This window comes from Styela clava, chromosome 10 (assembly GCF_964204865.1).
Source record: "Styela clava chromosome 10, kaStyClav1.hap1.2, whole genome shotgun sequence".
Classification (NCBI taxonomy): domain Eukaryota; kingdom Metazoa; phylum Chordata; class Ascidiacea; order Stolidobranchia; family Styelidae; genus Styela; species Styela clava.
This window is the reverse complement of record NC_135259.1, coordinates 7,573,049-7,600,401: the sequence shown is the minus strand read 5'-3', so window position 1 is coordinate 7,600,401 and position 27,353 is coordinate 7,573,049. Positions and strand designations below refer to the sequence as shown.

At 35.9% G+C, this 27,353-nt stretch overlaps 3 protein-coding genes across 3 annotated transcripts; 1 reads left to right on the top strand and 2 right to left on the bottom strand.

Annotated features, from left to right (window-relative positions):
* Positions 1-222: 222 nt before the first annotated feature.
* On the top strand, positions 223-1,677 carry LOC120337358 (venom protein 302-like). Its single transcript, XM_039405129.2, has 3 exons — positions 223-386; positions 955-1,143; positions 1,554-1,677. Exons 1-3 carry the CDS (start codon positions 253-255, stop codon positions 1,558-1,560), a joined length of 330 nt encoding a protein of 109 aa, XP_039261063.1. The 5' UTR covers positions 223-252; the 3' UTR covers positions 1,561-1,677.
* Positions 1,678-6,355: 4,678 nt separating this feature from the next.
* On the bottom strand, positions 6,356-15,127 carry LOC120337298 (uncharacterized). Its single transcript, XM_039405048.2, has 9 exons — positions 14,979-15,127; positions 14,296-14,467; positions 13,566-13,730; positions 8,684-8,864; positions 8,100-8,284; positions 7,859-8,016; positions 7,621-7,776; positions 7,256-7,365; positions 6,356-6,906 (listed from the first exon to the last, which is right to left on the bottom strand). Exons 1-9 carry the CDS (start codon positions 15,125-15,127, stop codon positions 6,569-6,571), a joined length of 1,614 nt encoding a protein of 537 aa, XP_039260982.2. The 3' UTR covers positions 6,356-6,568.
* LOC144428289 (cytohesin-3-like) lies at positions 15,060-23,515 on the bottom strand. The gene is made up of 5 exons (XM_078117309.1): positions 23,290-23,515; positions 21,259-21,338; positions 19,878-19,942; positions 19,156-19,222; positions 15,060-15,193 (listed from the first exon to the last, which is right to left on the bottom strand). The coding sequence occupies exons 1-5, from the start codon at positions 23,312-23,314 to the stop codon at positions 15,134-15,136; spliced, it is 297 nt and encodes a 98-aa protein (XP_077973435.1). The 5' UTR covers positions 23,315-23,515; the 3' UTR covers positions 15,060-15,133.
* Positions 23,516-27,353: the final 3,838 nt, after the last annotated feature.

Genomic DNA, 27,353 nt, shown 5'->3' with positions numbered 1-27,353 from the left:
TGTGATATCTATCGATTACTTGTGCCAACTAGAACGTTTTTACGCGGTACTTGCCTGGTGGTATTCATAAGTTAGGCATAGGGATGGATGGGGTCTCGATCTCCGTTGAACAGGCCTCCTCTTTACTTACGATAAAACCTAGTAATCCCAAAGCTATCTTCGGCGATCTACCATAAAATGAATTTATATTTCAGGGCATTGGAAATTATTCACAGCTCTAAATATTGGAGTTTGCTGTCATTATCATCTGAAATGCTCATCAAGATATTACTCATCTGTGCTGGCATAATGCACGCATGTAACGCTTCATCCTGTAGACGTTGCAAACAGAAAAAGTGCAAGAAGCTAACCGAATGTATGGGATCGATCATAAAAGATAACTGCAGGTTGCTAATTGCATATGTGTCTTTTATAATCATTCATTTTATTTGAAGATGTGTTCAACTAAATTTGTTATTCAAACGCAAATTTGTCTTGAAATAATCTTTTCACAAAATACAATAGAATTCCTTATCATACTTATCAAGGCTTCCCTAACTGGGGGTCGCGACACCACAGGGCTGCGTGCGAATTTTAGGGGCCGCAAAGAGTAAACCAATTGCACATCTATTGTACTTTTTCAGACTTGATTGGGAACACAATTATTGAAACTAGTCAGAACATAAATCTCACGATTTCGAGAAAATACATAGGATCAAAGAATCGGTGCATCTGCTAATGCCGACTTTGATCGGAAAAGCCAAAAAGTGGCGCTCTTGCATAAAAATGCTGACTCAACAGGGTTCGCAGAAAATTTTAATATATTGGAAGGGGTCGCGAGCTTAAAAGTTTGGAAAGAGCTATAAGGATAGAATTTAGTAAAACTAGTTTGTGGAAAATATTTATTAGAAATCACATGTAAAGTTTCATTTTAATAATTATTTAGAAACTGATCTTTCACTTAAACTTTATCAGATGTTGCGACGTTTGTGCCAAACAAGAAGGTGAACTTTGTGGTGGATTATGGAACTTACAAGGTGCTTGCGATAGCCACATGAAGTGCCACAAGGAAAAACCTGAGACCATCACAACGGAAGATGGGAAGATAATGCCATTGTATGATCCGTGGTATTTTCAGAAGCCTGGTATTTGCAGAAAAACTATGTGAGTAAATTGAAATTTAATTAGATACTAAGGAAACACCCGTATAGTTTTAATACTGAGTTAAGGCTTGATTAACTGAGGCAAAATATGAATTTTCTTAATATCATTTTTTTCTTGTAGATATAGATGTATTAAATTTAATTGAGTCTTTCAATTTTCGAACTACTTTAAAACTTGTAGTTTTAGATTCTAAACAGAGTTGTAGCAAGAAAATCATAGTTCTGTCGCCACAGCATTGGTAAGGCTGTATGCCGAAAGAGTTTCTACATTTGAGTTGCTACATTGGTAATATTGCTATCAACACAGGCTATGCGGCTAAATATTCTGTAATAACCGTTTATTCTATGATAATAATAATTAGTATATTTTATTGGTGAACATTTTCTGCACCTATGAATGTTTATTCCTAGATCGTAGTATGGCAACAATTCACGCAGAATATCGCGGGAAACGGAAATCTGACCGGAAACTGCATTTCATGAGAAAAAAATTCAATCTACTAACCAGTTGGAATAAATAATAAATATTGTAATATACGTCTTGTTCTTGTATAATTATTTGAATAGTCTAAAATTAGCCGCTAGACAGTTACAGTGAAACATTTGGGCAGTTACAATGAAATACTTGTGAATTAATAGAAACGTATGCAGTATGTACTGGACATACATGACTAAACATTGACTGGCTCAAGTAGTGATGGATGTTTCCCCGAGCATCGATTTCATTGTTTATTTCCGTAACAATGATCAATCAGCAATTAGTAAACAATGACGTAACAATCACAATTTGTGCAGCCGCTCAGGCACTCCTCTCACTCAAGCAAGCTGTTTAAGCATGTGTGTAAGCATTGCATCGTTTTCGTGGTTCGCGTGTTATATGTTCGTTTCAGTTGTATTTGAGTAAAATCAAATAACTCGATTGTCATTATGTCTTACGAGCAGCTTTAGTTTAGTTCCAATATTCAAAAATTAGTCCCGGAAAGGTGCGATAGACCAAGGTGAAAGTAGCTATCAGGGGTGGTGCAGCCAGTTTGCGTACGATTTCATTCAAACCGCTATAAAATAAAAACCAATATTTCTAACCCGGTAATTTTTCCACTGTATGTTCATTGGCATTTATTGTACACGCTACAACTCGAATTAACTTTTTACGACCAGGGGTTAAAGCTATACAAACCACCAAAGTACGACAATCAGAAGACGAAATTGCGACCGAACGACCAGCGTGCGACCACGGATTTCGAGCCTTAAACATCGTTTCGGCTGCGTCGAGACTACAACATACGCAGTCATGCGTGGAAAAATTGAACTTTTAATTGCATTTTTGACCGTCATATATTTTAACAACACGGTTATTTCGACAACCCATATGTTTTTGAATATACGTGCCGCGATTTAGCCTTCAATAGTGGCATCAAAACAATAAAATAGCATAACCTCAACCGTCCTTGAAACAATAAAATTTTACTAAATGACTTTGTTGCTTTCGACGCAAACAGCGATTTTTACCTGATATTTTCAACAAAATTGCCATTGTGTTCACTTCTCATCAAAAGTTATATGTGATATTTTCAAGTTTCTGCCTTATATGTTAGAAACATTACCCTTTTGCGTATTTCGTACATCACTGGCAATTTTTAAAGACTATGTTTTGATTTAAACTATGACCATATTTTTGTGTACTGGTAGATAAAATGCTTAGAATATAAGACACACAATCAATTCCAACAAGAAGTTTTTATCACTCGCATAGTCGCAGTAAAATATTCTATATGGCAGAAATACATTTGCAGCAAAACCAACGAAGTCCCTCTACTGCTGATGCGCTTAAATGCGGATTCAGCTCGGTGCAGTGCAGATGGAACCACTTATCGCACTGATCGCACGCAATCCAGCGTGGTTCATCAGGCCCACCATTGAACTGCACCTTACATACATTGCAATGTTCCTTGTTTTTCTTTTTGTTTTATAGACAAATTTCGTCTCCTTTTCAGAGGTTTGACTTTTTCTAATCTCATGTTTTTCTGATCTTTGAATTTTGCCTATCTCTTTTCTGTCTGCCCTTTTCCTTTTTTGTTCCTCAGCTAGCCTTTTTTCCCGGTTGAATCTTTCAACTCCGTTACAGCTCGATCAGATGACAAATTATATAGTGGCATATTTTTGTAATTTTTCACGGGCCTTTTCTTTTCTGGTATTTTAAACAACTCTTTTCTAGCCAAATTTGTCGAATCCGTATCAACACAAAAACTTCTTATTTCTCTTTTTCTATTTTCTAGTTCTTTCAAAGTCTCCAACTTTAGGTGTCTCCATGCGATATATACCCCAATGCCTTCTATGTCTCCACACTCTAACTTCTTTTCAAACAGTGTCTTTTCATCTCTATTCATATCCCTTTCCAACGCCTCTAAAGCTCTCCTGCACTTGGTGACAGACTCTCGTACATTTTGGAAGCCGGGGATGCTAAAGCACTTGTACTCTGATCATTTAGGTTTAGCTCAACAACATCTGATGTATTACAACCAGGATCGGGTGATCGAGATGTAGATGGCTGGTCATCCAATATATCAGACATATTCAAAGTGATAAGTGCGTCTTCAGGCTGTTCGTCGTCAAATAAAAGTAAATCCAAGTACGACACATCATGATCTAGTTCATTCGACGCCAACATGCTTTTAGTCGGGAATTCTATATTTCCACCTTCAATAAACTTTGGGTCAGCAAGCGACATTGGGGCCACGTCGAGATTATCGAAGACAGGTTCTACGTCAGTAATCGCAGAGCCATTCGCTTCCCATATCTGTTGTTGAGAATTAGCGTGGGCCGAGGGCTTTGGGGATTTTGACATTGATGGTTCATCGTCAACAAATAGGGTGGACGGTAATGCTTTTTCCAAATCCACAGCTCCAATATTTGGAGGCCAGACGCCACATGATTTGAATGAATTTACTATCACATCCAAGCGTGAGGTTCGTAAGTACGCCTGGGTAAAAACTCGACCAAACGTGTACTTATCAACCACACACTGCTCTTTTCCAAAAAAAGAATCACAACAGCGACTCCAATTTCCATAAAATTCTTTGTCCAGTGGCTGCAGAATATGTGTAGTGTGGGCAGGCAAACAGTAGAGAATGATATTATTTTCTCGGGCTAACGTGCTTGTGCGAAAATCTTTGTGGGACGTGTGACCATCAAGAAGAAATACGACGGCCCCTCTTGTTGACTTGTTAGGTAAATTAGGTATGAATAGTTGTTCCATCCAGTCATAGAATGAATCTTTAGTCATCCAGCCTTTATCAGTTACATGACATCTGCTGCCATCGGGAAAATCCAGTGCATGAGACGGATTCATACGCTTGCCGGGGAAAAGTATGTAGGGTGGAAGGATGTTACCGCTGGCGCGAAATTTTGGAGATGGTTAAAAAAAACACAACTCCACTCACCTGCCAATTTTCATGTTTTTATCTATCATATTTCTATAGATTTTCAAGCTATCCCAAAGGGACGATGGGTAGTTGGCAACATGGAAAAATAGTCCGTTTTTTTTCTTCGGTCGGTTATTCGGTCGTAACTAATTTTTTCGGCATTAATTAAATCGATGAAGTTGATGACCGCAAATAGGTCGTGTCCGCAAAGTGGGTAAGCCACCCCTACCTGTAAGCGGCATGTGGTTGAACGTGTTTATAAAAATGATGGGTTTGAACAGGTAAACCGGTTTAAAAGCACCAACTCTCCGAAACACTTTTAAAACAATCGTCAAAAATTTTGGAATGGTCTATTTCTTTTTCTAGTGCAACTTGCTCGTATTTTTAATGATTTACACTAAAATACAGAAAGGACGCAAACCAGGTAACGAAAAGACGACACCTAGGCCGATGAAGTTCTAGCCACTCTTGGTCGAGGGACAGGCGATCACTCCCACGCGACCGATGTTCCCGCAAGCATCGACTCATTGTTTAATTTGGTAACAATGGCCAATCAGAAAGAATTAATAATGAAGTAACAATTGAAAAGTGGGGGTCGCTCAGACACTTCTTTTGCTCAGACAGATATTGAATGTAAACAATGCCCTGTTTTCGTTACTTTACGTTTTATTAGCCAGTTTTCAGTTATGTTTCCAAAAATTAGTTGTGAATCAGATAAATTAAGTGTCATTATGTCTTCAAGGGAGCTTTAGTTTAGTTGCAATATTAAAAATTATATCATGAAAAAGCTGTGATATTGACTATTAGTTATGGGATGATATTACTGCATTTGCCTTGTCTAAGGGTGATTGTTACTTTGTAATCGGATTGAATTGTTATGATATAATGTATTTGTGAACAAGGCGTTACACTCTCAACCACGTTGACTTGCGCGCTTAGTTAATCTAACTGGAGCTGACGCGACCTTTTTCGGAATTATGATGATATATATATAACATGATAAATGCGAAGCATATTCCATTAAATTTTTTGAAATAAATTTTGACATTTTATCGCAAACGTTGAAATTCTTTTTACGGTGATAATCTTAGTGGCTACATTGCGATTGAGCGAAGTGAGTGTTGAAAAACAGTTCAGATATGTCGAATTCGCAAAAATACGAATCAAAACAAGATATAATCGGACACTTTATCGCCCATTTTTGTGTCTGCGGATTGGCGTGTTTTTTTCTGAGTAGAATGCTTTTATTTTGTTGGTGCAAGCGCAGCTTAAATTCATCACAATTGAGATATAAAAAGCAACGCATTTCGGTCACGGATTAAATATTTTACGCATCGGAAAAATCTTTACATATCCTCGTGATCGCGAAGACTGTTTTAGAAGCCGTTTCGCAGAGATTTTGAGGCGATGAAGATTTTTTAATGATGTCCTTCATATACATTTTATTGTTCTAAATTAAATTGTACTTTCTGGGATACGGTAATAAATATTTTGCAAGATCGCAATATAATCGGGCAGTTTATCAAATAGGCTATTATCATGCCCGCGATTGGCGTGGTATTTTAAATTAATAATGCTTTTATTTTGTTTTAGTAAGTCGACGCAACCGCAAGATACCTTTAACACAATAAATTAAAATAAAAACGCATGTTAAATTCTCGTAGTTGTCATGAATTGAATATCACATGACAGAAAACGTCATTACATATACCCTAAAAAAGTAAGCAAAAAAAAGTTTGAGAACCACTGCGGGCGTAACACGATAATGCAACAGTATTGCAAGTGAATTTTCTTTTATTCCACAAATCCAAAAATTATCTCTTTAGCACAATTTTGAAACAGAGAAAAAACAATAATGTGTTGCTTGCGAACTACAAACACTAATGAATAATGAAGAAGTCTAGTCTATGTGGGTTTCTTCCAATTTTCAGATAATATCATGGCCCTGGCATAGCGGTTCGAATATGGAAAGACGGCATTGGCAGGAGTATATAAATATTGAACTCAAAGAATAGTTTCTCCTGCAAAATGAGAGCCGCAAGCCATGCCAGGAGTTTCTGGTAAAATTGATCCAGTTAATACCCTAGCATTGGCTTGTGCTCGGCTTCCGTAGTCAGGCAATTCAGAATATGGCGGAGGGGAGTAACTCTCTTCGTCACGATTGAAAGAAACTGTTTTGCCTCTTTTGTCTTGAAATCTTCTGATGTCCTCCACTTTTCCAATAGTAATCTTCTGTCTCTCTGATTCGTATGTTAATGGCTTTGTCTGAAAATGCTGTGTTTCTGAACTTCGCATATTATGCTGCGGAAGTCTGTCATCTCTATCATAACCTGCCAGTCGCTCTGTGAAAAATATTTGGTGGTTCAATTTTTAAATGATCCAACAGTGTATGATAAATATTTCATGTTGTAGTAGGTAAATAAATCATTATGCCAGGGTTTAGTTGGAGTTGAAAAAAGCACATGGCCTACTTTTAAAGACAGAATCAGCTGATTAATTAACAATATAGTGTGTGGTAAGCTTACATAAACTGACTTTAATTAGGAAAACTGATCAAAGATATATCGATCACGTATATATATATTTAATATTGCCAGGAAATGAAAACTACATCTAATTTAGATTCGGCATTATTTGCAGAAAGGCTAAACGTGGAAAGCAATGGCGAGTAACTGTCTTATATTTAGTAACCTTCATCTTCTTTGGGCTTTGAAAGTGAAATACCTCCGAACTCGAGTGGTAGCATAGGTCTTCTATATTGTTTGTGTCTTCCAACTGTTGCACTTGTTGCTTTAGGATAACTGTAATTTATATTTTGAGCAAGGTAGACTAAAAGCAGTAGTGCAGCGGCTAGGGCCTAAGCCTATATCAACTTTCTGTATATAAATAAAATCCTTATGGAAACCTACTAGTACTACCTACCTACGAATTTTAAAATATGGGTTATTTCTTGTCAGTATGTGATTTATATAGATAATTTCTTTGATATAATAACAATTGGAATCATGATGATTAAATAGTTTTACTTTAATACTCTTCATAAATTCCGTACTTACTTTGTTGAGACCACTGAACTCACAACTGTTCCGCTACTGCATCCACATACGGTATTAGTTGAGAACGTTTGGGGTGTGGTCAATTCCAATCTCATATCATCGCGTGTGGTGCAACTTGCTGTTCTTCTTAAAAACTCATTTTCGGACAATGGAATTCTGCATTTGGTGAATTATGAGTAACGAGTAACATAGTAATGCACATGTTAAAGTGAATCTTGTAAATGAATGCTCTGCATACCTGTACGGTAGAGTATAATGAGGTATCGTCACTCCGGGGAGGTATCCTTCGTTCTGATCACGGCGAATATCACGTGATTTCACACGTGACTCATCTCTCCAAGATTCAACGTCACAAATATTATCTAGCTCAAGATCGTAGTTGACATAACTTGATTCCTAGTTACAATATAATTCAACATGATACAAATGTATATAGAACGGAAAATTTGTATTTTTCACATAAACTTCCTATGACTTACCTTGCTTTCCATTCGATTCAATTTTTTGTTGCTGTCTGGAACACACAGCAATATTGTCAGCAAGAAGCAAGCCACAAATGATGTGAAACATGCAATGGCGTAAAATATAACTAACGTTACTGTGATGGGAGGAAGTGTGGATTCAATGAGAGAGCATCCAGAAATCTTGTTATATGTTATTCCCCCTGAATGTAAAATAATTCATCATTTACTACATCTTCCATTTTCCTTTGTGTTGATCGAAATCGGTGGTTGTTAATTTTCTTTCTCAATTTAACGATTTCTACTATCATAAGCTAAAGCATAATAAAAGAAAGTTTACGAAGAATTTTCCTCAATATATATAAATTTAGTATGAAATAATAATACAATATGTAATGGAATATTTGAATAGAGCATCTAGGACAGTTAAAAGTATGTAAACAATTCAAATCATTATGATAGTGTGTTCATACGGCAAGAAATAGAATTTCAGCATTGTACCTGCTGTAAAGAAATATCAATTTAGCCTAATACACTCCCAGTCTCATCCCCATTACTGGAAAAAAATTATTTTGCTAACCCATAGTTTAGTTTCAACATGCCTGTGAAAGTCCCGTTGAGTTGTTTATCCCACCGTGTGTAAGCTGTACACGTTTGCAATTTTGAGTCAAATTGAAACTTCACAAACGATGAAAACTTGGGCAGAGAGACTGTTGCGGATGAAAGTAACCCAGCCAACGTGATGACGCAAGAACTGATGCTAAAGAATATTCCAGTTAGAATCTAGAACGAAGAGATATGGTAGAATATTTACGTTGTTACAAGTAAAATTGCAATATATTTTACCACAAGTCAGACAGAAAATTTTACTTGTATACTACGTTCACTTTTTTTTTTATCTTAAAAGAAATTTCAATGAAAAATTGGTTCCCCAACTGAACTTAGAGGTAACTAATACAAATTTGATTATACTTGAAATCAGTGTTCACTATTAGCGCACTTTTTTGCGAAAATTGCGAAGCACTTTCGCAACTTTTTTAGGGACTGCGAAATAGCACTTTTTTCGATTTTGAAGAGAAATAGCACTTTTTTCCGATTTTGAATGGAATAAAAATTCAAAGTTAACAAATATTTTCGAGTATTAAGTTGACAAATAAGTAACATACTGGTACTTTTGTAACTCAATTCTGCATATCATAACGATATTTACCGGAATTCTAACCTATGAGATGCAGACATAGGAGATAAAGCTTTTGCATTAACGGCAAAATTCTTGTTTATAATATGATTATTATACAAGCACACGATTCCGCTTCTCCCGCAAAAAACGCTCTCGGGGCGTTTCTTTGAACGAGAGTGGTCATGTGACTATCAATGATATCGATGAATTCAAAATGACTATAAAAAGTGTTAGTAAGGTGTTATAGTAACTTTGGATGAATTGTGACCAAACTGCACGATTTTCAAATCAGACTTAACTTTTAGCAGCATGTCACAGATTTGCAAAATCAACAAATTCACAAAATACCATTAAGTGCCATTTTATTGTAATCACAATGTTGAAAGGACGTGGCATTTTCCGGAATTTTGCGATATTTACACAACTATTTCCCATTGATATGCGAGGAGGGGTGGGCATAAACGTGGTGGAAACATTAAAAAATCGGCAACAAAGCCTTTTTACTGGTTAATTCCGTTGTAATAGCTAATTGTTCTTGTCACCGATCGTTTTGGCGGCGATATCCAGGTTTTGGGTAATCTATATTCCTGCCCTCTCTTTTTTACAAATATGAATTCTTGTGGGTCGGCGGACATCGAAGTTTTATATTTCGGGTTTACCCGTTCGTTCACATCGGCAACAGCTGTTGAAGACATTGAGGACTCAAATTAACATTTGCGCTGGCTTTAATATTACCTATCAAGATTGTAAATTTACCGTCCCAATTTTATGTGAATGGTAATATTATTGTCCATACCGTGATGCAGATATTTATTAAGACGATAAGTAACTTTCTCATGTATTTATATGGTGATAAACTTCGCAAATCTGAAATTGTGCCAATCCTGAATGTTGATTTGAAATAGTGATTGAATAATTCGGCTATAAAGGCATTTCTGCGTGGTCATAAGACGAGATGACGTTAATGAACAGCACTTCTTTTGCAGGATATTTTAGGTATGCGACTTAAAGCTAAAAAGATTGGGCTCGAGTGCCTAATAGAGGTCAGGCGCTAATTGTAACTAATTCCCTCAAGTTTCAACGTGTTTTCAACAAAACAATACCCCGGCGATAATTATAGCTAAAATGTTACCGAGCAATTCACAATTTTATTTATGGAATTTGCAAATTCACCAGTTTCTTGACGATTTTGATATTGTCACGCCCTAATTATTCGTGCAAAAAATACTCCCCTTCTTCCGCGGCGGTTTGACGGGTTCTTTGTTCCATTCTTCAGAAAGTTCTGACACGGGGGATATAGAATACTGAATCCGGAGGGTTGAATCCCTGTCCACTTACTGGTGATTTTCCGTTTTAAAATGCGTGAAACATTCTCTATTTTAAATTAAATGACGTTTCGCGGGCTAGAGTTCTCCCCGAAAATGATGTGTTCCAGACGTTAGTTAGACGATAGATAAAACATTAAATTAATAATTTTCGTGACGCACCGTTTTCGAAAATACAAAGTTATATCGCAAAAAATGCCTAAGATACATTTGGAATGAAACATTATTTACGGTGAATTCAGATCACATTTTACTCTCCATGACACCCGGTATCCGAAAATACAGTTGTATCTCGAAAAATGTGTTTTGTTACATTTAAAATAAAACATTTTTGCGATTAATTTAGATCATATTTTGCTTTTCACGACACCCGTTTCCGAAAATACAAGGTTATATCGCGAAAATGTGTTTTGTTACATTTAAAATAAAACATTTTTGCGATTAATTTAGATCCTATTTTACTTTTCAGGACACCCGTTTTTGATAATACAAGGTTATATCGCAAAATGTGTTTTGTTACATTTAAAATAAAACATTTTTGCAATTAATTTAGATCAAATTTTACCTTTCATTAATAATAATTTTCAACAAAACAATACCCCGACGGTCATTAAAGCTGAATTCGTTACCGAATAATTCGCAATTTTATTTACGGAATTTGCAATTTCAAGATCTCACTTGACGATTTTGATGATGTCATGCCCTAATTATTACTGCTTAAATGCCTCAAAATACAACAAATGTAATCATTTTCGACGATAACAGGCGCAACAATTCGTAAACGAGCCGTTATAACGAAATTCGTGATTGATTTTACCTCTCTCTTGTTTACAATTTTAACATCCCGCCGGCCATGTATGGTCGAATAAAATGTTCACATATTCGAAACATGACTTGGCCAAGGAGGGAAGGGATCACTAAAGAGCTAATAGAAAGTACATACGCGAGGGTATGCTATTAATATCGAGGATATTTGTGAGCATATCACAGGACGGAAATATTTTGCACCCGGCTGTTTGTTGGCAGAACAACGATACGCTTAAGTTAATTGATCGAATACAGGGAAGTATTTATTTATCATCTCACTTGCGAACATCGAGGTTTTGGCGGAATTGTACGATCATGTTGTCTTCCTTAAATAATAACTTTTTCAATAAATGTTCATTTTACTTTTGCGTCTCTATTATATGTCTGGTTTTCATTTATTTTAAATTCGAAATTGTCCGAAATACTCCAACAGGTGTATAGGTACAATTATAATAGTACTTACCAAAGTACCTACCAGGGAAGTTTAGTACACACGATGTGTAAAGGGCGTCGTAACTCCCGTTTATTAATTATAATTTTTTTTTACATTCTGCTTAAAAAACAACGGCAGTCATCTCACGTAACTCTCGCGACCAAATCTTTTTTGTTTTGTATGGCATCGTCTTGGCGACGAATTTATTGCCGACTGAATTTTCATTGTGTTTTAGGTTAGTTATTTTCTGTTTGTTGGTTTCTAAACTTTACAAACTTGGGTAGCAATTACTATTAATGTGAGATTTGTGCATATGAACGATTGAATATCGCGACTGGATGTCCGATATCTGAGAATGCGTAATTCTCTTTCAACATTAATTTTCAGGATATCAGCGTTCATGTGGTCGAATAAAAATTATTTATCAAATGGATTGGTATTTCGAGACACTCTCAAAATTATTTGGGATCCATTATCATATCATTCATTTATTTTTTATATTCATGTTTTTCTCAAGAATCACCCTTGTTATATTTAGTGTACCTTCGCAAAAGAAAACTCTTTGATGTCATTGTTCCTATTAGTGTAATTGAAATATATGGAAACCTCGCAAGTGGCGTTGTGATGCGAATATTTGATACTAGGTCAGCAGCATTACAAAGAGTGCTATTTATGAATGCTGAAAGTACATGACATTACTAAACCTTTTGCCAATATATGATGTTTTCTGCCCGATTTAAACTAACTCGCACGCAAACCAAGGCAAGTGGACATTTAAAAATTACTTGTCTTTGGGTAAGCTCTGAAATAGTATAATATAAATGTAAATGAGAAATTAGGTCACGCTAGCTCACGAAACAAGGATGTTCAAGGAGGATTTTCAAAGTGATCTTGTGTAATATTTCGGAGAAAAAAGTTTGAAAGGAAAGTAGGTCAACCTATCTCCTAAAACAGGGGAGTATCCTGCATAATATTTCGGAGGGAACGTAAGTTAACCTATCTTTCAAAACAGCGGGTGGCGACTTTCAAAGTGGTTCAAAATCACAAATTAATAATTATCAGATTAGGTTTAGAGATGAATCGAAAAGTTGAATTTCCAGGGCACCTAACCCTAATTAGTTGATTGCTATTTATATTTGGGGGGGGGGGGGGTTTGCACCGGATTTGTACAAACGATCCACCCTGTAACTAATATGGTTTCCAGCCGGCCTCGTGTCTGTTAGATGGAAGGAGTAACTAATGTGAAAGTCTTTGCTGTTTACGCGAGTAAGCAACTGACACCGTGATACATTGCATGAAAGTTTTGTCCGCGGCAGGTGTTAGCAGATGTCATTTCGTTGCCGATGAATTTGCTTGTTTTAATTAAACATGAATTCCCTTAAAGGGAACTCGGTTAACGAAAAGGCTTCTCGTTAATTCATAATATTAACCGGAGGAGCCCTTTTATCTATGCCGTTTTAAATGGGTTATATGAAAGGCTAGGGCACCTAACTTGTTAAAATCGGCAAAAGCACTTTCGCACTTTTTTTTTGGACTGCGAAGCACTTTCGCACTCATAATTTGCTTAGAGTTAACACTGCTTGAAATACTTTGCACAAATTTCAGGAATTCCGACGCGTCATACACCTCCAGATACATTGTCTGAATTTTATAAAATACCCGATAAAATTCAGTGATTACTACATTTGTTATCGTGTACATGCTCCCACATCAACAAAAGTGCAAAGTATATTACTCACCATGTAGGGTGTTTTTATTCTCGAGAGTACCATGTCACATAATCCTGATAATGCCACCATCGCCGCTGATAAGTAAATAGGCAAAGGATTTTGTAATTCATTGGTTACTTGATCAGATGAGAATGAGAGAACTACATGAATTGCTGCAAAAATCATTCCGCATACCTGAAGTCATAAAAATTTTACTGTTTACTTAATGTGGCTAGTATGTTGAAGAGTTGGGAACGTCACTGACTTATTCACAAAACAATGTTTGTAGTTTGCAAAATGGAATTTTTGATCACATGGTAAAGTATAATAGATGGTATATATATCCAATATGAATTATTGAAACATAGCCTATAGGTTAGGCATACGCTAACGCTTTATTTAGCATTGTCTGTTACAGCAAAGAAACGGAGATCATGCAGGCAAAGAACATATGAACATTTAGTTGTAGTCTTGTCACGACAAATCCAAAGTACTCGTTTGTTGACTCTGTTCGTGAGTCCTTATCCTTAATATACACCTGAGTTACGTAAGGTTTTTTTTTTTTATCTAGGACCGAGACCGAGTTTGGAAGGCCCGCATCCCGATAAACTTCGTAATTTTCAGTTCAAATTGATGAAGGGAAATTGTGACGGAAAAATTACATTAAAACTGTATAGACTTGAGCTTTTGTTAACCAAGTCAATATAACAACTCACAACTGATTACCGTTTTGAAATGAGAAAGTTATGGTCACACTCACCATTTGAAATATCGCAATTATGATTAAAAATACTTTAACGCATTTTCTGATAGATTTCTGATGATATTTCCATTTCTCAACACAACAGAGCGGTGAATACTTGTAGCGTCTTCTTTCAGTATGCGAAGCACTACATCTGTTTTCCAATTTTTGTAATGATAGATGTCGTGTGCTGCGTAAAGGTAAGGAATTGAGAAAAGTAAGAGATTTGCATTTCATACCCAAATCTATTCATTCAGTCATAACTCGTGACTTTAAAATCTGCAGTTTTTGGTCATCCAGGGGAACGCATGTGGAATAAAAGTGATCAAACATATTTCGTGAATTCGTGAAAAAATGAAAAGCAGCATGTATTTTTAGCAAGTGTTTATAGCTCAAGGAGATCAATGATAAATTTGCACGCATTTAGTAATATGTGCGGAATGAAGCTTTTGTAGTACTAGTTGCTGTGTAGAACATCCCCTTGACCTTTTGGAATAAATTGAAATTGATCTCCTCTGCTCTACCACAAAGATTTCATTCGTACTTGTGTCTTGTTCTCTTACCCTACAGTTACCCTACACATAGCATATTGGGGATGTAAGATATAGGTACAGGCAAAGAATAAGATAATAAAGATAATCAACATGTTCATGCAAACTTGTGAATGTTCCATTTTAAAACTTCATAATGATTTTACTAACCTTGTTGTCGGTGTATCATCAGTTGGGCTTTGGCTACGAAAATCCCGATTCTTGTTAGCAGCCATTGCTCGCAACTCGCTACATCTTCTGTTATTCGTTCTCGAACTGACCCGACGGAAATTGATAGGCAATCTATCTTCAGCTTTCATTTTACTTCAAATATGCATCAATAATTCAGCCGACTGTCGAGAGATGAAGTCAATTGAACTGTTGATCTATTGCAATATGAATAATAATAATTCGTCTATGTTATAATATCCATGCTTGTTTGTCTTTCGTTGGATTCAATCTATAAAGCTTTTATCCGGGCATAAACTATGCTCTTCAACACGTCATAAATTAGGCAGAACGCGTTATGATCTGGGCACGTTATAAGTACCACTTGAAAGAGACACCGTTACAGCAGAATACCGACAATGCGTAACGCACTTGGTCCTTTGAACAGGATACATGCGTGTTACTGATGTTCACAGGATAATGCAGTGAATTTGGTGTTGTACAAACTCGCGTTGATTTAGTATAAGTAACCTATGCTGCAAGCACTCGCATTAGAGACTGATTCTCGAGCCAACTTAAGCTCACTACCTTAGGTGTTGAAAAGCTTCAATAGCTAAATTATGGAATCGAAATGCAAGTCCAGATTGTAGGGAATATTCGGAGGATGAAAACTACGTCATCAAGGAAGCTAGCTAGCTTCTTCAATGTAACAGACGATGGCTCTCGATTTCCGTCTAGCGAAAATCAAATTGAACGACCATCTTCGGCATCTGTCGATTCCTATTCATAAAACCAAACGAATATTGTAGTGAACATCTAATAACATCACATTGAAGTTCGTGAAGTAAATTCACTAGGAAAAAAGTCGAAAGAAATGAAAACTTAGCTCAAATGAAGACTGATTTGCAAGACACCAAGTTCACAAACGAGAATATTGGTCGGAGACCGAAGACTTATCGATCGAAACTGCGATTTCGATTCATGACTCTATAGTTAGGGTTGCCACTTCTGGATACATTTTTTTTCGAATCGAATCTCGAATCAAAACTTTTCGAATCGAATCTTTCCGAATCTGATTCCATTAAGCTTTTTTTTTTTTATTACATGCGTATGTTTGGCCAAACTCACAAAAAAGCTCAAATCTAGAAGAAAAAAATTTGAAAATGGAATAGGCTATATAGCAAGGGTGATGAGGGTTTTTCAGTGAATAAGCCACACTTATTTTCATCATGATAAAAAAGATGTAGGTCATAGATATCACTAATAAATGCATTGATGAAAAACTTGCTGTTGCAACTTATCTGTGAGTCTTACAATACTGAGTTATTGTGTTATACTTGTATCAGGGCTGAGGCAATTTGATGGAATTCATATGAGAAAATAAGCAGGGAACAGTTGTACTGTTATGTCGTAAACACAGTAACAGCACTGCTTTCCCTTGTCCCACACCAGTATATGTGACCGTGGTATTTCCCTTCTTGTTATATTGAATTAGGGACGGCCTTATTACCGATTCTTTATCTTCAAAATCTTAGTACAATATTTTATATTTATGCTAGCAGCATAGAGTAATACGACAAAAACATTCTAATTGCATCTGAATTACTATAAATGGGAAATGCTTACAAGAATATGATTGAAGACGATAAAATTAACCACGATTAAATTAAATTAATTTCGATAAAAACAATCGTTCATCCGACTACGATTGCGAACAAAAATTTCCATAAATATTAGAGACAGTATTATTTGTGGCAAACAGCGTTATTGGCTAACTCGGGCTTCATTATTAATGTGGACTACGTTTAATTTCGTAATTCAGAAAGTCCAAATGTGCATAATGGACGCCGCGCTGACTAGCGATAATTGGTTGACGCTTTATCTCGATCAAACATGGTCGCTGGGGCTAAAGTAAGACGACATTCGCACCGTATGCTCGGTCTGGTATGAAATCTGCCACGTGTTGATGTAAAACAGTGCACAAGTTGCCATTCCTCAAGTATTATTTACTCCCACCTGTCCGTTATGACATTTGCTCGAAATAATCCGAAATGTTTTATCCGCTTGTATCGCGCTAACAAAATTAAAAGTAAATACTACTTTTTTTGGTAACAGCTGAAAAAAGACGTGTATGTACTATTACATTATGTCCCCCTGATTTCGTTTACCGCCACTCGAGTGGAAGCCTGACAAACGCAAACAAAATAAAAATATATTTTAGGATGAGATACATGATTGTAAATTAACATTGCCGGCCGATGAACTCATTCAGCAATAGTAGTCTTCAAATGTACGCGAAATATTGCTCTCAGAACAAAGTTTAAATTAAATTTCAATCAAAATTAAACATTATCTAGACGTCGGTAGCCGATTCTTTATCCAATCATGCCAGGGCGTACAATAACTTAGTGGCAGCGCAGGTGTGCTGTTGAAAATTTTCATCAAAATTGTCACGAATTTTCAGGTATACGATCCATTTGAATTCGCGCATAATGGAAACTTCGGCTATTTAGTGGAAAACTGAACTCGCAGTTTGCTGGTAATTACGCCACACATCATCTCGAGTGATGCGTAAAAGAGTGTGTTGTGTCGAACTTGAAACAAATGACGGCAGACAAGTAAAAAAGTCAATCACGAAAAATTCATTTTCATTTATTTACGTCCCGTAATTTGTTGCTATTTGGAGTGCCGCATAAACGCATTCGGCAGTTTAAACGCCACCGAAAACAACGATTAACAAATATTCAATGTTTTTCTTTCGGTCCCGTAATTTGGTGTTATTTGGAGTGCTGCATAAACGCATTCGGTAGTTTTAACACCGCCGAAAACAACGATTAACACACGTTCAATGTTTTTTTTTCGGTCCCGTAATTTGGCGTTATTTGGAGTGCCGCATAAACACACTCTGGCAGATTTAAAGCCGCCGAAAACGACGATTTAACAAACGTTCAATGTTTTTTTTTCGCTAAATCGCTCTCTTTTTCCGAATCGCGTAAATCTGATTCGAATCGATTCGGAAAAGATGCGATTCGAATCGATCCGATTCGTAAATCCGAAAGTGGCATCCCTATCTATAGTGACACCGCGTGTCTCATCACTACTAATTAATTAATAACTCGCTAATTATATGACATAATTCATCCAAAATCAATAGGCTTCTGGTTCGAGATATGATGAATGCACATGCAAAATTTGGAGCAGATTAAAATCTAGCCTTCGTGAGATATCGCGTTCATCAAACAGACTAACAGACAAATACCTATTAACATACTTACCGATCTTAAGATCGATAAGTAATTATAGTATAAGGTAGTTAGCCTTGGGCACAATATGTGAAACTTTTCTAATAAGGGAGTGGCAATCAATCCAATACCTATTATCTCAAACAACTAAATGGGACCGAGTTTTGGAAGGCAGAATATCCCCTAAAAGATAATGTAGAAATATGATCCACAAACCATCAAACAACATCTTTTCATTTCATAACATCTTCACACATCTTTAGTCAAAACGCTCAATGGAACTTGTAATATTTACGCCTAATAGGGGAGCAGATTATTATAGAAAAATGTCAGCCTAATAGATGATATGTTTGTATATATATATATATATAGATGATATTTTGTTGCTTTCATTTGAATTGTGTCGTGTTGAATTTCTAATAGCAAATGTTTTTTACTGTGTTACGTCTTGTATTGCGCAGATGAAGTTTTTAGTCTTTGAATAAAAAATTAAATTTGCTTCGCATCTGATTAGATGAAGGATGAAATTTTTTGAAACGAAATTTATATGAAAAAGTTAACGTGCACCCTTCTGTACTTTCTTCTGAAATAAACTATTCAACGCACGTAGTAAATGAAGAACATAAATTCCACAAAAACTTTCATCATAATTTATTGTCATCCACGACTCACTGTATTAATATTACATTTTTAACTTAACAAACCTAATGTAGAGGTAGAAAAATAACTTACTCAAAACTATTGCGCAACAAATTTGGGAATCTGAAGTGTACAATAAGAATTCAGCAAATTGGTTTTGGAATCAGTATTCTCAGTATTTGATAATGCTTGCATAGGCATAGCCTATATTTGGTAGCCATACTAAATCTTAATTTTTTGATGAACTTCCTTAATTAATTTTTTTTTTCGAATTCAGACATGGAAGAAAAAATTTGTACCTTTTTAGGATCGCTGTTAAAACGTTTTTTTCCTATGGCCAACTGCTTTGCTCTGGAATTTGATTTGCTGTTGTAAAATACAAGAAATACACAAAAATAAATTAGAAATTGAGAAAAATAGGAAATTATTTCTATTCATCACACTATTAAAGTAATCGATAATACTTACATTTTATACATTTCAAATTAGTCTATCCTCGTTTTCCGTACAAGTTCAGTTAAAGTTAAATAGATAATGGTAGATATTGTTAAATATTGGGAAAATAGGAGCAAACTAGTTGTTGATTCTAATGAAGAAACATAATTAAAAAAAATAAAATCTAGGAATACTTTACTCCCATTACAAGTTTAATTTTGTTTGCATGAAAGTATACTATTTGGGAATATTTCCATGACAAATATACAAGCAACATGACTCCTAATTTGACAGTTATTAATTAAAGTATTAGCAATTAGCATTATTCAAATAAAGACATAGAATACATACAATATCTCAAATTAAGCAACTTCATTCGAATATATAATTTTCTGAAATTATATTTAAATAAATTTCTAAAATACTGGTATTGGGAAATATTCAGTATATTCACATACCAGATTAAAATGTTATATATTTTAAATGATATGAATCAATATAAGTCCAAGAAAGCCACGTCAAATTTGTCAAACGTTCAATACTACGCTAAAAAAACAACACAACATAGAATATCCAAGCCACTAACCTCTCTTCAGAATCTTCTACCTGTTCAATTTCTTTATTAACATCTTTCAGTTCCCGTTTTAATTTCTGTAATGACATAAAAATGTATATACTACGAAACTGCAAGAAGGAAGTGAACTGAATATAATATAACATGTCTATCTATAAATATGGGAACCAACAGATAACAGAGCTATATATATATGAGGGTTAAACATTAATAAGCAAAACAGAACTAGGCAATGTTGTGTTTGTATATCATAAATTGTTACTGTTGAGCAAATGATCATCAGATCTACTTTTCAGTTTTTTAAAGTATTCATTTCATGTTAGGATATTGTAGTTGAATTATTACGCCTAATTTCATTGGTTTTTTAATGCTTTTAGCAAAGAAATTTGGTTAACTTCGAGATCCCCAGGGAATTGATGATAATCTGTGGGAGGTGGCATATCTAATGGAACACCCCAAAATCATATTTGGTGGAACAAAGGGAAAAGTTATGAACAAAGTCTGTTGAAATACTTAACAAGTCGAGTTAAGCCAAATCGCCGGATGAGAACAGAAGGGGCCTAAGTCACATTTTCGGAAAATTGACTTTTTTCAATATTTTGGGGATTTGAGCCATGCTCTACGAGGTGGTGGTCTTGAAATCCTGAATTTCTCAATAATAAAAATTTCAGCTGGACTTAAGACTAAAATATTTGGGAACAGAATGGGCCTGAGTCCAGCTGAAATTTTTATTATTGAGAAATTCAGGATTTCAAGACCACCCCTTGTAGAGCATGGCTCAAATCCCCAAAATATTGAAAAAAGATAGTCCTAAGTTCCAATATGATGGGCATGAACATCGGAAATGAAATGTACGAAACTCACATCCCTAAAAATTTGTTCAGTGCAACTTAGGCCTAAGTCACCTTGTTTTACCTTGCATCCCGTACAAAAAATTTCAGAAGTTGTTGAGGACAGAATGGGCCAAAATCCTTTATGGGGGTAAAAAGGCAGGAGGGAATTGAAGCTGGAGTGCCAAAAATATTGATTACAAAGATATTCTCATCCACATTAAAATAACCAGAGCTCAGGACTTTACTAAGTGTGAATATCTAGAAATTCAAAAATGAAAAAAATTCCAAATTGTTTTTTGCGTTTTTCTCAAAACTCAAAATTGTGACTTCGGCCTGTTCTCTTCTCATCCGGCGAAATTTCAAGAATTTGCACAGCTTAAGCTAATTTTTGATCAGATGGCATTCAAAATCTGCCACTAAATTATGTCAAACAGTCTGGTATATTTCCATTATAATTTCAAGTTATACACTCCAGTGGGTGGGTTAAGAAGAATGCTCCGATACATGGAAGATCTTCTGACCTGACTTAAATATCGAATATTATTCAAGAATAAACAAACCTCAATCTCCTCCAGCAGTATTCCCTTTTTCCTCCATATAGCCTTCAAAATTTCTTGATCTTGGATTGGAAGGTCAAGCACTATGAAAAACAATAAAACAAAGACATTATGCAAAGCTTCCAATTGCAGTAACAGCTAAGAACATTCACCAGAATGATACATATTGGATAAAGGGATCTTATGTAGTATCGTACCACAATAACTTCTAGTGAGCGTGGCATAACAATTTCTGCATATTTCATTTTTAACCCCAACCTGACTACGTTATCTGAAAATTATTCCACTACGACGTAACAGTGACAAAATAAGGACCGCGACTGGGCAATCGTAGCTAAACTTTAGCAAGGTATATGACGTGATTGTGATGTCGCAATGACGTAATGTTTGGATGACGTAGTCAAGTGGAGGTTAGGAATAACATATGCAAAATAGGTTAAGAAAAGCCCACTAGGAGTACTTGTGATACTAAACTACCCTAGACCCTGATAAAGTGAGTTTGTAAAACCACAAAAGCCGCAAACAAAGTACCGTATGCCATGGATGCCATTGGGAGAAGAATCTATTGTTTAATATGTATATAACAAATTCATTAGAAGTAATCTTAATGGTATCCAGGCCGGATAGCGACTGTCATAATATCGACTTCATAATAGCGAGGTAATCGAGTGAACGACTGTCATAATGACGACCGCATTAAAACAGCGACTGGTAGATAGCGACTTATCTCTAAGTTAAGATCGTCTGCGCGTCTTGGATGACAGTTCGTATAGTTTGGAGGGCCTTATTAGGTACGTCACTATGACGTCGTAGGGACGTAGTTTTTGGATAAAGCAGTCGAGCAGTCAGGTGGGAGTTAGGATTGACATATGCAAAACTTGTTATGCTATGCTAACTAGAAGTAACTAGGGTGGTGTAGCCAGTCTGCGGACGATTTCATTCAAACCGCAATAACACAAAAACCAGTATTTCTAACCCGGTAATTTTTTTACCGTAGGTGCATTGACATTTATTCTACACGCTAAACTTTCTACGACCAGGGGTTAAAGCTATACAAATCACCAAAGTACGACACTCGGAAGACGTATTTGCGACCGAACGACCAGTGTGCGACCACGATTTCAAGCCTTGAACATCATTTTTGCTGCGTCGAGACTAGAGCAAATGCAGCCATGCATGAAAAATCGGGCTTCTAATCGCATTTCTGACCCTCATATATTTTAAGAACACGATTATTTCGAACAAAACTCGTCAAATTATAAACAAAGCACCGCATCACAGCAATCAAACAGACAAAAACACGGGGGTCGCAAATTGGTCGACAAAGATATTATCGATGTATTGGAAATGCGCACCCCCCTATTCTTCATCCTTTGAACGTAGAAAAGGGAACTTTAAAGATGGTTAAAAGAAATCTCATATATTTGTACGGATATTCAAGCTTCTTTAAAGGGACAATGGGTAGTTGGCGACATGAAAAAATGGTCCGTTTTTTTCTTCGGTCCAGTTTTCAGTCGTAACTTTTTTGTTTGTGGCCGCTTTTCAGTATAATTTCGCAGAGCTACGAGGAATAAGTGGACGATAACACATGAAAAATATCCTCGCAGTTCGTTAATTTTTTTGGCATTATTTTAATCGATGAAGTTGATGGCCGCAAATAGGTCGTGGCCGCAAAGTGGCTAAGCCACCCTACTTTAGGTACCGGTACCGGTACGAAACTACATGAGACCCGAATTTCAGAAGCCCGACACCTCGCTGTTTGACCGTACAGTCGTACAAGTATCAGAGTCTACAATCACTGCAAACAGTGTCACACTATAATATTTAGGCACCATGTAGACTAATAAAATACCGTACCGGTACCGGTACCGTATGGTACCATAAACAGATAAAGGTCTGATGGTACGGTAGATTGCGACTTCATACTCAGCATTTTAGGTCGGAAAAATGATACCGTATCGGTACCCTAGTCTAATTGATAAAAACAAAATACAGAAATAAATAAAACTGATTACAGAATCAGGAGATACTCACAGGCTGATTCTGCCGTCATCTTCATATTCTGAAAAGTTACCGGTACCGTATGTCCAAAAGTTCGGAATATTCAAACTGTACGGACGGCCTGTATTATTACGATGACTGCTATTTTATTTTGGTTGACGAAATAATAAATCCCTCTCTCTCTCTTTACGGAGGAGTAGAACTAGAATACCGGTAAGGCGGTAACTACAATAACCAGACAGCCAAACCGTAAATATGGTCAAACTGAACTGCAGAACTCTGTATTTGGCTGGTTTGGTAATGCCCCAAATAACCACACGATGACGCTAGTGAGTTGTTATGATTCACAACAGCAAAAAATTAACCGCTAAAATCAACGACTAACTTACCGACTGAAATCCAATGACATTTAATGCTCTTGTAGTTTTAGTTTTTATATGTAAAAGTCAAGAAAATAGTTGATGGCTCAAAATATTTTTTATTTATCATACAAAAAATGTATAAGAAAAACAAAAAGATAAACTCTTGAATAGGAATCGGGCAGCTGATACTATTAAAAGATGTTCCGTTTTCAGACAAACTTTTGGTTTTGCTAATTCATATGGTAATTGTAAAAGTTGAGAAGAAAATGATCAAAAACAAGGGAGCCATATTCAAATATTCACGAAGCATATGAGCTAACGGCTGCTTTGTTACACTTGAGTGGTAATGGACTACGTCTTCGTTTTGCTATATTTCGAAACTTGGGAAAGCAGCTTAGGTCTAGTATTTACGTGTAGTTTTTGACGGATTTTATAAACATAAACAACTAAAAAGTTGTCCCGAGCACTCACATCGGTATTTGAGCAATCCTGACCGAACTCACAAATCCTAGCGTCTGCCAGTGATACTTGCATATGTAGCCTACCAAGAAGCATATACTAGCACTGTCACGTCAGCCGAATAATAAACTGAAAGTCTACTCAATTACTGCCATATTTCATACTAACTTTACATGCACAAGCTTGTGTAATTTCCCTCGCACAATCTTTTCGTATTCATATTATTCTAGTGCTACTTGGTATAACTACTCTGTCATTAAGCAGAAACCTTTGCGGAAAGAATACCCTGCATACGGTGCATTGCATTATCATTTCAGATTCAGATAATTTATTTTATCATTCAAGAATCAATGCATGCTCTCGCATGCTCACGAACTAGTTTGAATTACCTTTCACTTAAGGGAAAGTGGGGAATCGCCGCCATCTTGTTTTTATTTTCCGCCAATGATCGAGGTAAATTTCTCAATTTTTTTCTTTGAAGACATACTTTTTCAACGCAATTCTGACATATGACTTTTTTCTGTAGTGAGGTATTGACGAAAACGCGTTTTTTTATTGTGTGTGAACGCTCAGCAATCTGCCTGAGTGATGTATTCTATGTTTTCAGTAATTTATGTGTCTGGAGGACCTAATACAATAAGAACGTTTCATACAATTTTATATTTCCCAAGTATTCGAGATTAGATTCGAAAAAAATATTCGATTCTGAAATCAGGTATTCGAAAATGCCCAGCCCTATTTACAGCGCTTTGCACGGCCTTTGTCTGTTTGCGGGGACGTTGTACCTCATCTAAGGGCGGATTCAAACATCGAACGGCACACGTGATTCCGGATATAGTACGAGTGTGAGAGCTGATTTTCCACTGTGCCCCATTTCCAAACGTGTCCCACCTTTTCCTACCTAGATTTACTCTCTGAAAATGTCTGCCATTATACGTCAAATTTGATGTGTAATAATAGTGTCATGTTTTACTGTTTATAACAAACATTTGAGTTTGTTTCTAGCTCACCCATCACACTATCTCGGACTGCTGGACTTATTCAATTGCTATAGCCCACATAGTTTGATTTTAGTGCTTGTTTTAAACCGGCTTACATTGGTATGAATAACTTTGCGTGCTTTGAGTAGGAATAATCACGTAGCTTTAGAAAGGATGATAGGGGTTGCCAAGTTATAAAAAATAAGTTAAGCATCAGAAAAAAGTAAACAGCTAAAAAGTATGAGAATATTTAGGTAGGCCTACAGGAGAAAATATAAATTGTCTAAACTAAAGGCAGAGGTGGTCAACACGTCGACCGCGTCTCAAACAGTCAATCGCGTCTGATGTTGGGTGAATTTAATATTCTACCCCGAATATTGCCTTGAACCAGTTTTATGCAGAGCATGCAGTGTGTTTTGAAACAACGAATATAGTACCGCTCATGCGCAAAACGAAATACACACATACAGTATTTGAGTCTGGGCAAGTCCGATAGAGCATATTACCACATGTAAGTTTCGCCGCTGCCAAGGTTTAAAAATGGCTGTGCCGAATATCGCGTGTCTTGGCTAACAAACGATCCTAAAATAACTTCTGCAGTATGCGAAAGATATTGTCTCACTCCAAGAGTAGTGTGATGAATTTTATTCGAGAGTCGCGGCTAAAAATTAGGCAGGTTTATATATATATATATAAATTGTATGATTTGAATAAATTTTAAATAATGATGAAACATTAACTCCGGGTACAGTTGCATAATCAAAATTACAACGAAGTTTGAGGCGATTTTATCTGCATATTCAGTACCCATTTATTTTTGTTTATGACCTTATTACCGATCACTCGATCGCGAGCTATTTTGAAGATTTTAGTCGATCGCGGTCGAAAGCAGATATTCCTTAATTTACGGGGTACCGAAGAACTGAAAGTTTAGTAAATCCCAGTTCTAGAGACTCGAATTTAGTTTAAATGTAAAAACTATACTAGAATATATATTAAAAATTTTCTATTCCTAAACTTTATCTGTGCATCTCGATACAGTACCATAAAACGGTAAAAAGGTAGGTCGTTGGAGTAATACGTTGTTTAGGTATGGGCAATTATTCGACCAATGGTTTTTTAAGTGATTATCAATCATGTGTTTTCATTCACTGAAGACTGCAAATGTTATTGTAGTATTGTGTCATAGAAAAAATCCCGTTCGTAATTTATAATCCGAATTTGCCCGTTTTATACTAATACAATATTCTCATGTACACTGAAAACCTTTGAATTAATTAACCTATTGAAATTGAATTAGTCAACTTTGGATAATGCATCTAAAATAAAAATTTAAGTTGGAGAAATTCCGCACAGTCTAAAATAATTTGAAATTAACATACGCAACTGTGGCAATTTGAGTGGACTTCACGTTAAATACAGTGATTTCTAACATATGTTTACATTCTCGTTTTCAAAGCTCCGGCTTAGTTAAGAAGTACCCCCTCTCTTCGCTTAGATTAAGAAGCAACCGACACAGTCCCATTGAAATTTATTATAATTGTTTCCATTTCCTTGAATTCGATTGGTAACTGGGCACGTGAGTTATTCATTTGATTGATCTGTCTCGCGGACTTTACGCTAGCGTCGTGCGATACATTTTTAATAGTCTTATTTTATGCATTTCATGAAATTCGGATATCCTAACAATGAGAAATTTGAATAAAGTAGGCTAGGTCAAGACTATGCGTGTTTTGAGGCAGAGAAAAAAAGTACATCATAATATTTCCTTTTTTAATTGATAATAATTGGTCTTGGAAAACCAATTGGAAACACTTCCACATTATGTCTTGGAGTCACTTATGAATAACAGGTTCTGTGATTGAGTCACATTTTTAGCTGCAATGAGCAACTGCGTGGGCTAATTTTTCCACAATTTAACACATTTATTTCGCCATTATTGCCAAAATGTGATAATTGCTTCATAGTCATCAAGCAAAATGGTATATATATATATTAGTAAATGCCAGTGGTGAGCTGTAGCCGGAACGCACCGGAACTGAGTTCCGGTTGTTGGACATTTCATTGCGTTTGCGTTCCTGCTGTTGAAATAAAATTATGCCACAGAAAGTCTAGTTTCTCTGGTGAACTTAGTTATTACCTTACGTTTTGTTTTGTCATAATTTATTTTACATCACCGCAGACAAATACTTCCCATACAATTCGTCCCATACATTTTTAATAATAAAATTTGTATTGAAGTGCTATGAATATTCTTGTAATTCTACACAGACATATTTCCGATAATTTTTTCATA

What these genes read in the sequence shown, in the direction of transcription:
- LOC144428289 (XM_078117309.1), bottom strand. Translation starts at nt 23,314, where the DNA reads ATGAAGATGACGGCAGAATCAGCCT. An exon ending in TACTGCTGGAGGAGATTGAG is followed by an intron (nt 19,943 to 21,258) that starts GTTTGTTTATTC and finishes ATGTCATTACAG; the next exon opens with AAATTAAAACGGGAACTGAA. An exon ending in TTAACAGCGATCCTAAAAAG is followed by an intron (nt 15,194 to 19,155) that starts GTACAAATTTTT and finishes ATATTGCAATAG; the next exon opens with ATCAACAGTTCAATTGACTT.
- LOC120337358 (XM_039405129.2), top strand. Translation starts at nt 253, where the DNA reads ATGCTCATCAAGATATTACTCATCTGTGCTGGCATAATGCACGCATGT. An exon ending in ATCATAAAAGATAACTGCAG is followed by an intron (nt 387 to 954) that starts GTTGCTAATTGC and finishes AAACTTTATCAG; the next exon opens with ATGTTGCGACGTTTGTGCCA.
- LOC120337298 (XM_039405048.2), bottom strand. Translation starts at nt 15,127, where the DNA reads ATGAAAGCTGAAGATAGATTGCCTATCAATTTCCGTCGGGTCAGTTCG. An exon ending in TGAATCGAATGGAAAGCAAG is followed by an intron (nt 8,017 to 8,099) that starts GTAAGTCATAGG and finishes TATTGTAACTAG; the next exon opens with GAATCAAGTTATGTCAACTA. An exon ending in AGTTCAGTGGTCTCAACAAA is followed by an intron (nt 7,366 to 7,620) that starts GTAAGTACGGAA and finishes TATAAATTACAG; the next exon opens with TTATCCTAAAGCAACAAGTG.